Source organism: Malania oleifera, chromosome 9 (genome assembly GCF_029873635.1).
Source record: "Malania oleifera isolate guangnan ecotype guangnan chromosome 9, ASM2987363v1, whole genome shotgun sequence".
Lineage (NCBI taxonomy): Eukaryota > Viridiplantae > Streptophyta > Magnoliopsida > Santalales > Ximeniaceae > Malania > Malania oleifera.
The window spans coordinates 24753904-24766409 of record NC_080425.1 but is presented as its reverse complement, the minus strand read 5'-3'; the positions used below and the strand labels follow the sequence as shown (position 1 = coordinate 24766409).

Below are 12506 nucleotides of genomic sequence, written 5' to 3'. Positions count from 1 at the left end.
AATGATCTTGGAAAGTGAAAAGTGAACACCTTGCTAACCTGAAAGGACCCAAGAAATTTTGGCTACCAAAAGTAGTCACCTAAATTCCTTTTGTAAGTATGCTTTAGGTCATCCTCCTCAAAAGATAAGTGGTACATGGATAGTGGATGCTTGAGGCACATGACAAGGGACAAATCAAAATTCACATCCATTATGCCAAAGGAAGGAGGATATGTCACCTTTGGAGATAACGCCAAAGTTAAAATTATTGGAGTCGAGAAGGTCAGTAAGGAACTCTCTCTTGTTATTGATAATGTATTATTTGTTAAAGGTTCAAAGCATAATTTATTGAGTATTAGTCAACTCTACGACAAAGGATTTAATGTTACCTTCAAACAAGATAGTTGTATTGTTGAAAAATCAAATGAACATAAAGTACTTTTTGTTGCAAACCGTTTTGAAAATGTATATACCATTAACATAAATTAGCTTCACAAAATGTAAAATGTTTCTCAGCAGTTAGTGAAGCTAGTTGGTTATGGCATAGGAGACAAGGTTACGTTAGCATGGATCTTCTTTCAAAACTAGTAAAGGATGACTTAGTTAAAGGCCTACCGAAAACTAAATTTGTAAAGGACAAAATTTGTGATGCTTGCTAACTTGGTAAACAAATCAAGTCAAAATTTAAAAAGAAATAGTTTATCTCCACAAGTAGGCCACTTTCACCTAGATTTATTTGGTCCAACTCAAACCCAGAGTCTAGGGGGAAACGCTTATGCTTTTGTTATTATAGATGGCTTCTTTAGGTTCACATGGGTTCTATTTCTAGCATCTAAGGATGAAGTGTGTGAAAGTTTTGCCAAATTATGTAGAAAACTCCATTTATTTATTTTTTATTTCCTTTATGCTTTCCTCCTCCGAAACAATAGAGGAGGCAAAGAGCTTAAGGCTCTCTGGCATTGGGATTTCATTCGAAGACCTGCAAAAATAGAAAACCCAAGAGAGGGGTGAGAAAGAGTGAGAGAACAAAATCATAAAGGTAAATAAAGAGGGAAAGAAACAGAAAGGGGGAGGAGAGAGACCCGAGAGAAAATGTGTGTGTGTGTGTGTGTGTGTGTGTGTGTGTGAGAGAGAGAGAGAGAGAGAGAGAGAGAGAGAGAGAGATGAGAGATGAGAAGAAGAGGTTGTAGAGTGCTTCCTCTCCAAAAGCTGCGCACGGCTCCCAATCGCCCACAAAAGAACACTCCACAAACCTACTTTCAAAAAGTAACCCTAAAGAAGAAAGAGGATGCAAAGAGTTTAAGGCTATCTGCCATTGGGATTTCATTCGAAGACCTACAAAAGTAGAAAACCCAAGAAAGGGGTGAGAAAGAGTGAGAGAATAGAATCATAAAGGAGAAGAGAGAGAGGGAAAGAAACGGAAAGGGGGAGGACAGAGACCCAAGAGTGTGTGTGTGTGTGTGTGTGTGTGTGTGTGTGTGAGAGAGAGAGAGAGAGAGAGAGAGAGAGAGAGTGAAGAGATGAGAGATGAGAAGAAGAGGCCATAGAGTGCTTTCTCTCCAAAAGTTGCGTACGGCTCCCAATCCCCCACAAAAGAACACTCCAAAAACCTACTTCCAAAAAGTAACCCTCATGAATCCAAATTTGATGATGTAGACGATTGACTATTGGTTTCTTGAATATTACACTAGGCATCATAGCCCATATTAGTGATGACTCCATTGTTTTCTTAAAGCTCATTTCTTAGTCAAATATATTACACCAGGCATCATATCCCATATTATCGAGTTTGTCACTCAATCGAAGTGATTTGGAGTTTCATTGACATCCGTTTCGTGGGGTTGACCCTTGGGGATGTTGTGACATTGGATGTTAGTTTTTTTGTGTAAAAATATGAATTCTAAATGAATGAAGAAAACTCAAATTAATATTAATTGGTTAACTATTATTGAAACAATTCATCCACTTTTCCTAATTTTATTTGAGTTGTTATGTTATTAAATATGATATTCAACAAAGACTCTAAAAGTAAGTCACAATTCAACAAACCATCCAATTCAAGCTAATTTTTAAAATAATATTTTATTTTTTAAAAATATATTTAGTAATTTAATTTTTATGATATATATATATATATATATATATATATATAAAGCAAAAATATTGTAACAATATAATTATTCAAGTGTTTTTTCTAAAGTATTTTTATTATCTATTATTTTAAAAATAATAATTTAACATGATGTCATGTTTATGCCAAATGATTGATTCAGCTTAATTGTCGGGTGCTTAATTCACTTGTAAGTTTAATTTTTAAAATATACTACAATTGAATGACCAATTTTTCTAACTAAATTTATTAAATTTATACTATTTTCTTAATTTTATCTTATCAAAATTGAGTGAAAGGGTAAGTTTATCATTTTACTATGGATATATTTTAATTTTTTTTCCTAAACTTAACGATTGACTAAACGATCAACTAACGGAAGGTTTCTTTGGTCAATAAAATTAAATTTGAGACGATTTTATGGTAATTTTCAAAAATACAAAGATGGAAATTCATATTTCGAAAAGTGGCAATGTGTTGCTAAATTTTACCAAATTTAAAATCAGAAGAAATGGCAGTATAACTGCTACTAATGTAATCACTAACCTATTGTGGATTGAGCGGAATACTGAGCATACGAACTGAGGATACTTCAGAAGGAGATCATAAAGCTAGATTCTCCAGCCACCCTTAGCATTTGCTCTACTACCAGGAAAACATTAGAATATGTTTTCTATAAGCGTTTTCTATTCTTTTACAGAAGCCGACAAGATAATTAACCTCCTTCAAACTCTCTCTAGATGAACCAGAACAAAAAATCACAGCTGACAAAACTTCAAAGAAATTGATCAATGAAGACAAACATTACCAAGAAAACTGAAAATTTTAAGATTACAACAGTGCAATCCCTTAAGCAGCAGACAAATTATACGCCCATAAGAGTAGCAAAATGTTGGAATGGTTAGAAAGAACAGTTGGATCTTCAAGCGCTTGGTGCTGGCAACTTGCATTCACAACTGAACGAAGATTCCTGAGAATCTAAATCAGGCATTCTATAAAAAATTTTCCTGCAAAATTGATTCTGCACCCCTATCATTCAGGCTTCTTCAGAGCAAGAAAAACCTCCCCAAGTTGAGATTTACAAGCATCATGAGCATCAGGGGGCAATTCTTTGAGGAAGGACTTGTTCAGGTTAAATGTTGACACAATCTGGAATATCCGGCTGCAGAACTTCCGGACGACAACCCGCCTTGCTGGCTTTTTAGGCATTTGCATCACCAACTCCTTTATCAGGTGACACAGTTTTGGCAGGTGGCTTTTCAAGATTTTCCTTGATCCATCCTGGCCACTTTCAGTGGTACCTAAAGAAACTTGTGACTTCAATATTTCAGTAACCAAATCAAGAGCTTCAACTCGCCGAAACTCTGATTTTGCACTGCCACATTTCTCCAAAAGCAAGCCAAAGAAATGGCGCCCAATCCACGGCCGCCTTCTAAATATTTCTTTTAAAAACTCTGACTTTAGTTGAGACTTTTTACTGTCAAAGTAGTCCACCAAAACACCATGGAAAGTATCATAAATCCTCTGCAGCTCAGATTCAGAAAAATTTCCCGTATCAACGATCTTTAAAATCCAATATGTTGAATTCTGAGCAAGGGAGACGATCATTTTGTGTCGGTTCCAGGAGGCTGACTGCTTTTTCTTGGATGGGGTATTGGCAGATTTCTTTTTTTTGAATGGTTTTGATGCCAACTTTAAGTTCTTTTCCAGCAGAGATTCAAGAGTGGGAAGTCGCACAGCTTCACACATTGGATATTCTTTTGCTTTAAATATTTTCTTCTGTAAAATCCCCCAAATACGTTGTTCAAGTTGCTCACTAGCTTCTGTTGTATGGGGGCTAACAAATGCCTGAGTCAAGTTTGAGTACACCGTTAAAACCTGGGGCTTGCCTGTGTTCAAAAACCACACAACAAATCAGGAAGCAGGGAAGAGTTGAAAAAACACTACCACAAGGTAGACTATAACGATAAGCCCTGCCAGAAATAATAATAATAATAATCAAGAAATACATCACAAACCTAAAGCCACTAATCCACACTTTCAGGTGTTTGTAGCAAGGATAGAAAGTCTGAAAGGTTGGTTTTTTTTATCCAATAGCTAAATTACTGCAATCTCCATTATGTCCCCTCGGAAACAACAGTTTGACATGAAACTTTCATATAGGAGATCTTAGGCTATTTAACCTTTGGTATAAGGAGGGATTTGCTAGCCCCTGTTGGGCATCTAAAAACAAATGGCCCTCCCAATGGACCAAGAAAAAAAGCGGGGAGAGGGGGCGGGGGGAGGGTTTTGGAAACTTCTAATCTAAAGTAGCTCAGTCATTCAATAAAACAACTTACCATTGTTCTACTTTTTCATCCTTCCAAACACAGGATCTGGCACATGCTACAATTCATCAAAAAAAGACAACATAACTAGCTCTATAACAGGAAAATTTTGCTTCAACAAACCCAACCCATAATAGTAACAAATTTTCCTCTATTATTTATCCCCAATTATCCCTTATTACTAATACAAATTAGATGTTTAGGGCATATTGCAATTCATACTCTACGGCATTTTAAACAAGACCACTGTCACTAACAAGGGCTGCAACTTCTGATCTAGACCAGCCCACCAACCCTAGCTTGCCCAGATAATGTGTTTGAGAAGGCGTTCTGATGAACAAGAGGCTATTGGTATCCTAATCACAACCAGTTTGCAAAAGGTTTTGCCTTAAGTCTCACTTGGCACCATTCAAACCTAAATTCAAGGCAATTACTATAAATAACCAAATCTTAAGCCTCACTAGGTGGGTCAGTTACATTAATCCTCTTCCAATATTCTACACAATCTAGGGCAATATCCTCCATGTTATCAAATCCTTTTTGTGTCGGCTCAAGTCACCCCCTCTTAATGCCACTAACAACCACTAACACACCCTTCCTCCCTAGTTATTTGGCTTAGGATTGCCCTATCTTCTATAGTTGCTAGGCCTAGCTTACCACACGTGTTTGTTCTTAACTTATCTATCATAGTTATATCACTCATCCATTTTTTCATTCCCATTTCTGCTACATCAATTTTTTGGATGTCATTTTTCTAGTCGTCTACATTTCTTGATTCATGGTCTTATTCATCATATAGAACTTACCTTTCAACTTTAAAAGATTTCTATGATCACACAACATTCCCAAATTACTTCTACATTTTACCAAATTTTCTTTAACTATGTATTACATTTCTTCAATGTCTTCATCTCACATAATAGATCCAAGGTACTAAAATCTACTAGTGCTAAGAATTAGTTCAATATTTTCTGCACAATTTCTCCTAAATGACAAAAAGTAAATTTCATCCATTTTATCTCACTTCTACTTCTCTTAAAACCTATAGACTCCTAAGCTTATCTCCATGATTCCAACTTATATTCTACTCTACCTTTAGTTTCATCGATCAAGATCACAAGAAGCAATATACACAATGAAATCTCATGTTGGATTACTCCAATTAAGCTCATCCATAACTAAATCGAAAATAATTAGGACTCAAAACAAACCCTTGACGTACCCATATTTAGATTTATAGTCCTAACACTGATCATTACCCTATTGCACATACCCTTAAATAACATTGATATATTTACTCCACACTCCTTATTTTTTCTAGAATTCACCATAAATTTCCATTAGTATCTATCTTCTCATGGTCAACAAAAAATATATGCAAATCCTTCTTCTTTTTCTTAAACCTTTCCACTAACCTTTAGAATAGATTTATAGCTTTCATGATTGATCACAGGCAAAAAACGTAATTGGTTTTCTATTAACCATTATTTCTAACCATAAGTTATGCTTGGTTCATAGAATGTCTGCTCTTACAAGTAGAACAATCATAATATAAGGAAATAGTTTATAAAGTAAATGGTAATGCAAAAATTTATTAATCCATGGAATAGGCAAGAAATAACCATGAGATCCCATCCTTCCCATATTTAAGAGAATATACAAGCTTTTACACAAGTGGTTTTTTTCTAAATTATTATTTCCGATATAATTTTTACTACCTTTTCAACTTATACCATCCTATTCTTAGGAATAGACATTCTGCAACCAAGTGTAACCTTAGTTTTTGCACAATCAACCCTTTCCAAAGTTTCATTGTGTGATTCAGAAGTCTAATTGCATAAAAATTACCAAAATTTTGAATATCTCTTTTATTTTAGCATATAAGTATTAAAGTTCTTTTACTTGATGGCATTTTCTTAGTCCTTATGATGTCATTAAACAAACTAGTTGACCATATTACTCTGCTATCTCCGAAGTGTTTCCAAACTTCTATGGAATGTGATCTGGTACTACAGCTTCCCTTTCTTATTTTTTTAATCCTTGCTTAACTTCAATGACACAAATTTATTGTCTGATGGTAAGCTGTATTAATTCTTAAACATTTAAGAAAGTTTAATATTTAGATTTTTAAAATATGTTATCACGACCATTTGCAAAAGGTGTTCCTGAGTCAAGCTTGTATCGACTAGTAAATTATGCCTCGTGTCACCCAAAATGACCCATAGTCAGCTCAAAAATTAACCAGACTACCAAACAAAATTCAGATAAGCAACATAGAGTCATAAACATGCCTGGGTTTTCATGTAGGTATATTTCCAGCAATGACAGGACACGGAGTTTGAAGAGCACGAGCTGGGAATGAGCAGTTTCACCCCCAGCCTGGTTTTTCCGCTCTTTAAAGATTCGAGCGAGATAAGAATCCATCCGAAACATTGCTTCATCATCCATTCCCCCATCAGATTCATCAGAAGCATCAGGAAGTTTGTTGCCAGCAGCCTCAACTCCCAATACAGCCTCAGAGTCATCTGTCTGCTCATCACTCTCACCACCTTCACCTGTCTCAGCTTCATCGCTTTCATCTGCTTCCTCAATATCAAGAAAATCTTCTTCATCGTCACCATCTTCACTCTCTGCATCCTGATGCCTAGCTGGTTTCAAATCCCTCTTAACGACTCGCAACATCCTCAGCAGACCGTCATCAGTGAGATCATCACAAAAATATCTGAAAACCTACACAAACCATTGGACACAAATGAAAAATCATATAAAATAATATCTACAACTAAAATAGAAGGCCATTGTCAAGATGCCAAAGTTGTCCACACGCTATATCAAACGTGCATAACAACTAAACCAAATCAATATATTTGTGTCCCTATCATGTAATAGCTTCTATTTTGATGAGTTATGTCCAACAACGTTTCTCTCTCAAGGAAACTAATGTTATAGAATCCAAAAGGTACCAAACAGAAATGGTTTATCCTACTACTGAGGTTCATAAAGCAGCTGTCACATGCCAAGAACAATTTTCATTCAAACTCACATAGTGATCAGAAAGATTAAGCCTGGTATAAAAGCCACACAAATGCAGCAACATTACCTAACAGATGCTATGAAGTGGGTACTTATAGCATTTACAGATAACACACATGTATTCTCCACTTGTCTTTACCCTCACACTGCGGGCCAGGGACTGGAGAATGTAGAACGGCTGTGTTTGCTGAAAGCAAACTAAAACCTTCAGTCAGCAGAACTTTCCCATGCTTGGAGAATTAAGAAACATGCCCAAACGCTTAGGATGCCAAAACTAATGAAATCAAATATGAATGCGTTCCATGAAAACTAGAAGCAGCACTAACTTCTAAATATCAACAATTCAGGACATTACAAATTTGAATGGGATAGATTCTGATTGTTAACTGAACCAATGAGGTTGGTTATTTAATCCAAGTTGAAGGAACCACAAGATTGAGGGAAAAATCACGGATGACATGGGCTACAGGAGTGAAGCAACCTGATGGGACATGCTTTACCCATAAGTATTGCCTTTGACAAAGCATGATGTGTTTAATTTCTATACAAGTTTTGTCATACTTTTATTTTTATGCTAGCTTGTGTTTAATTTTTTTATTTATTAGAGTTTTGATTTATTTTGTTTATTTTTTGTTTAGGAAAAAATCAATTAAAGGAGTCATAGAAATAAAGGAGGAAACTTTCCATTTGAAATTCAAATTCCCTTCATTAAGGAGGAAACTTTCTTTTTCAAATTTCCTGAAACACCCTTCAGTATTTGGAGCATAATTTTTGCCAAAGAACACCAAAAAGGGTGATCTGGGTATCTACGGAAATCTAAGAAAAAAACCTACTACTTTCGTGTTGAAGATTTCCAAAGATAAGAAGACCTCAACAAAGAGAATAGCACATGAAAGAGAAGGCAGAAAAAGAGCCAATTTGGGGGAAGAATCTTGTTTTGGGGAAGATAAGAGGGAGAACGACCAGAGCCTTGAAAAGGAGGATTTTCTTCACCATTAGATAGGAATTCGAAGCTTGAAAAAAGAAGAAGGCAAAGACCAAATTGGAATTGTTGACGATTGAGATTCTTGATCTACATACAGTTTCCTTCTTAACTCTTTCATCTTCTCTTTGTACAATTTTCATTATGAATTCTAGAATTATTATGGTTTGTTTTGATTCTATTATGAGCTAATTTCTATTGCTACGGCTACGATGTAGCTTCTCCAAGACAATTCCGAATCTTATTTCTATGTGATAATAATTTTATCATTCCTTTCGAGTATACATCATTGAGCTTAATGCTTTCAATTATCTGGCCAAAAGTTGAGTGATTTGCTGTGCATGTTAATTCGAGAGATGATGCATGTAGTTTAACTTCGTATGATGTATGCCATGAATTGAACGAAAGACATGAATGTGCCAATGTAATCTGTGCAGCTTTTATGTAATATATTATTAATCTTAATGTACTCAAATGTTTTTAAATTTGCATAAACATATCGCGGGTTATCATATGTTCGGTAGTTCTAATTCTACTTGAGAGAGGGTCTTAGATAAGTTCGAATATTTTGCCATCAAATAGGAGGATAATTGATTGATTGCATGATTAGGATTTGGGATTGGATTGGTTAGGTGAGTTGGATGACTTAGTGTTTTCTTCTTGCGTGAAATCTTCTTCTTTTTAAGTATTTGGTCAATTCTTCATTTGTTGATTTAATTTTATTTGTTTTTTTTGTTTTCTAGATTCAAAATCCACCACTTTTCTTGATTGTCAAATAATTTATAATTAGAACAATTTCAATAGTTAATAGGTAAATAGTCCTCATGGGTTCGACATCCTTCTTTATCACTATGGTACTTGTTACGATTTCGTGCACTTTCAAATTTTCACAAGAAGTGTTTGGCGCCGTTGTTGGGGACTATTTATTTTCTATTATTTTTTATACCAACTAGTTCCAGGTTAATTTGATTTTTCTTTATCTTAGTCCAAATTTTTTATTTTGTTTTTATTTATTCTTTTTATTTTCAGCCTTCCTGAGTTGTGCATGACGTACTCGAAGCTTGGATTTAGTACCTTTTGACACTGAAATTGAACGCGCCCTTCATCGTCTGAACAAGGAGAAGAAGAAGGATTCCACAACCACGAACGAAGCAATGGAAGATCAACTTGGAAACAAGACTTTGGGAGATTATGTTGTTCCCTTGGTCACTGGAGCTACTTCTAGCATTAGACGGTATGCCATTCAAACCAATAACTTTGAGATAAAGCTAGCTATTCTTCAAATGGTGGCCTCAACGGAGCAATTCAGTGGCATGCCACATGATGATCCAAATGCTCACTTAGCTAATTTTCTGGAGTTACGTGATACTTTTAAACATAACAAAGTTTCTGATGATATTATTAGATTGAGACTCTTTCCATTATCCCTCCGAGACAAGGCAAAGGCATAGTTAAACTCACTTCCACCGTTAAATATAACTACATGGGACGATTTGGCTAAAAAGTTTCTAGCAAAGTTCTTTCCCCCAACCAAAACTATGAATATGCGAAACGATATCACCACTTTTGTCCAATTTGATATGGAGTAGCTTTATGAAGCTTGGGAGAGGTATAAAGAATGTGCCCACATCATGGACTTCCTGTTTGGATTCAAGTGCAAACCTTCTACAATGGTTTGCAGCCTACAACACATAAAATGATTGATGTGGCAGCCGGACGGACTTTGATGAAGAAATCACCGGAAGAAGCATATGAGTTGGTAGAGGAGATGGCAACCAACAATTACCAATGGCCAGCGGAACGAGTGACATCTAAAAGAACCCAGGGAGTTCACGAAATTGATTCTTTTTCTGCTTTAGCTGCTCAAGTTGCAACTTTATCTAAGAAATTAGACAATACCAATGTGAATGTCATTCAATCTACTAATATAATTTGTGAACTTTTTGCAGGGAATCATATAGGGGTAGATTGTCAAGTGGGAAATCCATTCGCCAACAATAGTTCGGAGCAAGCAAGTTTTTTGTCGAATTACCAATGACAAAACAATCCTTATTCCAACACTTAGAATCCAGGATGGCAAAACCACCCAAATTTCTTATGGAGCAACTCCCAAAATGTTTCCAAGTCTCCACTGGATTTTCAAAATCAACAAGAGAAGAAGCCGAATATGGAGGTAATGGCACAATTTATGGCCAAGGTGGATGCTAGATTTCAAGACCATGACATTGCTCTAAAGAACAATGAGAACACTATGCGGAGCATTGAAAGGACGGTTGGTCAATTGCCAAAAATTAATGTCCGAAAGACCTCAAGGATCACTTCCAAGCACCACGGAAAACAACCCGAAAGAGCAAGTGAAGGCCATTACTTTAAGAAGTGGAAGAGAGCTTAATTTACAAGAGAAAGAGCAAAATTCCGGAAAAGAGGAGCAGACTATGAGATCCGCAGCACCCACATCCAAGGCTGCAGCACCCACCCCAATCCCGAGCCAAGCAGTGGAAAACTCGAGAAATCCTCCCGTTTCTTCTTCTCATACTTCTCCTTATGTTCCTCCTATACCTTTTCCTCAAAGACTTCAAAAAATAAGCTAGATAAACAATTTTCTAATTTCCTTGATTTTATAAAAAGTTACATATTAGCATTCCTTTTGCAGATGCCTTGAAACAAATGCCTAGCTATGTGAAGTTCATGAAGGAGATTCTATCAAACAAGAGGAAATTAAAAGAGTGTGAGACCGTGATGTTGACCGAAGAGTGCACCGCCATTTTGCAAAATAAGTTGCCACCAAAGCTTAAAGATCCAGGGAGCTTTACTATTCCTTGCACCATTGGAAACTCTTATTTTGAAAAAGCTTCGTGTGATTTAGGTGCTAGCATAAATTTAATGCCCTTTTCTATTTTCAGGCAATTGGGGCTAGGAGAAGGCTGCTACCGTTCCACGTCAATTGGCAGACCAATCCATTAAACGACCAAGAGGCATAGTAGAGGATGTTCTTGTTAAAGTTGATAAGTTTATTTTTCCTGCAGATTTTATTGTTTTAGATATGGAGGAAGATCGAGAAATCCCACTTCTTCTTGGTCGACCATTCTTTGCCACGGGAAGAACTCTCATAGATTTGCAACAAGGGAAACTAATACTACGGGTGCAAGATGAACAAGTTACATTTAATGTGTTTGAAGCAATGAAATATCCGTCAACAACCAATAAATGCTTCAACATACATGTGATTGATGAACTTGTGGTAGACACTTTTGAAGGGAGTTATCCTAAGGAACCACTTGAGGCATGTCTTGTTCAATCCGGCACTACCGATTCCGAGAATTTCAAGATAAGCAATTGTGCACACTACTTGGAAGCATCTCCACCTTACTTGCCTAAAGGAAAGCCGGAAAACATAACATTGGGCCAAAGCACTACTCCAAGAAAGCCATCCATTATTGAGGCCCCATCTTTAGAACTCAAACATCTTCCTTCTCATCTTAAATATGCATATTTACATGATTCTTCTTTACCCGTAATAATTTCTTCATCTTTGACAGGTCTTGAAGAAGAGAAGTTACAAGTTTTGAGAGCTTACAAGCAAGCTTTGGGTTGGACTATAGCCGAAATTAACGGAATACGCTCTTCACTTTGCATGCACAAGATTTTAATGGAAGAGTATTATAAGCCTACGGTGCAACCACAAAGGAGACTTAATCCGAACTTGCAAGAAGTCGTAAAAAACGAAGTTCTAAAATTGTTGGATGCTAGAATTATTTACCTTATTTCTAATAGCTCATGGGTAAGTCCGGTGCAAGTAGTGCCCAAGAAGAGAGGAGTGACGGTGGTAGAGAATGAAAATAATGAACTCATCCCAACAAGAACGGTCACGAGTTGGAGAGTGTGCATAGACTACCACAAGCTCAATGATGCCACATGAAAAGATTACTTTCCACTTCCTTTCATTGATCAAATGTTGGAACGGCTCGCCGGTCATGCTTATTATTGTTTTCTAGATGGATACTAGGGGTACAATCAAATCCAAATTTCACCAAAAGAAAAAGAAAAAACCACTTTTATTTCCCCATATGGAACA

The 12506-nt window shown here is 36.2% G+C and overlaps 1 protein-coding gene across 1 annotated transcript in view; it reads right to left on the bottom strand.

Moving 5' to 3' along the window:
* Window positions 1-2735: 2735 nt before the first annotated feature.
* Window positions 2736-12506, bottom strand: part of LOC131164608 (rDNA transcriptional regulator pol5) — a 36340-nt gene continuing 26569 nt past the window's right edge. Inside the window, exons 7-8 of the mRNA XM_058121913.1 lie at window positions 6708-7146; window positions 2736-3978 (exon numbers count right to left, since the gene is read on the bottom strand). Of these exons, the coding sequence (XP_057977896.1) occupies window positions 3122-3978; window positions 6708-7146 (1296 nt within the window). The 3' untranslated portion in view covers window positions 2736-3121. The remainder of the gene's footprint in view (window positions 3979-6707; window positions 7147-12506) is intronic.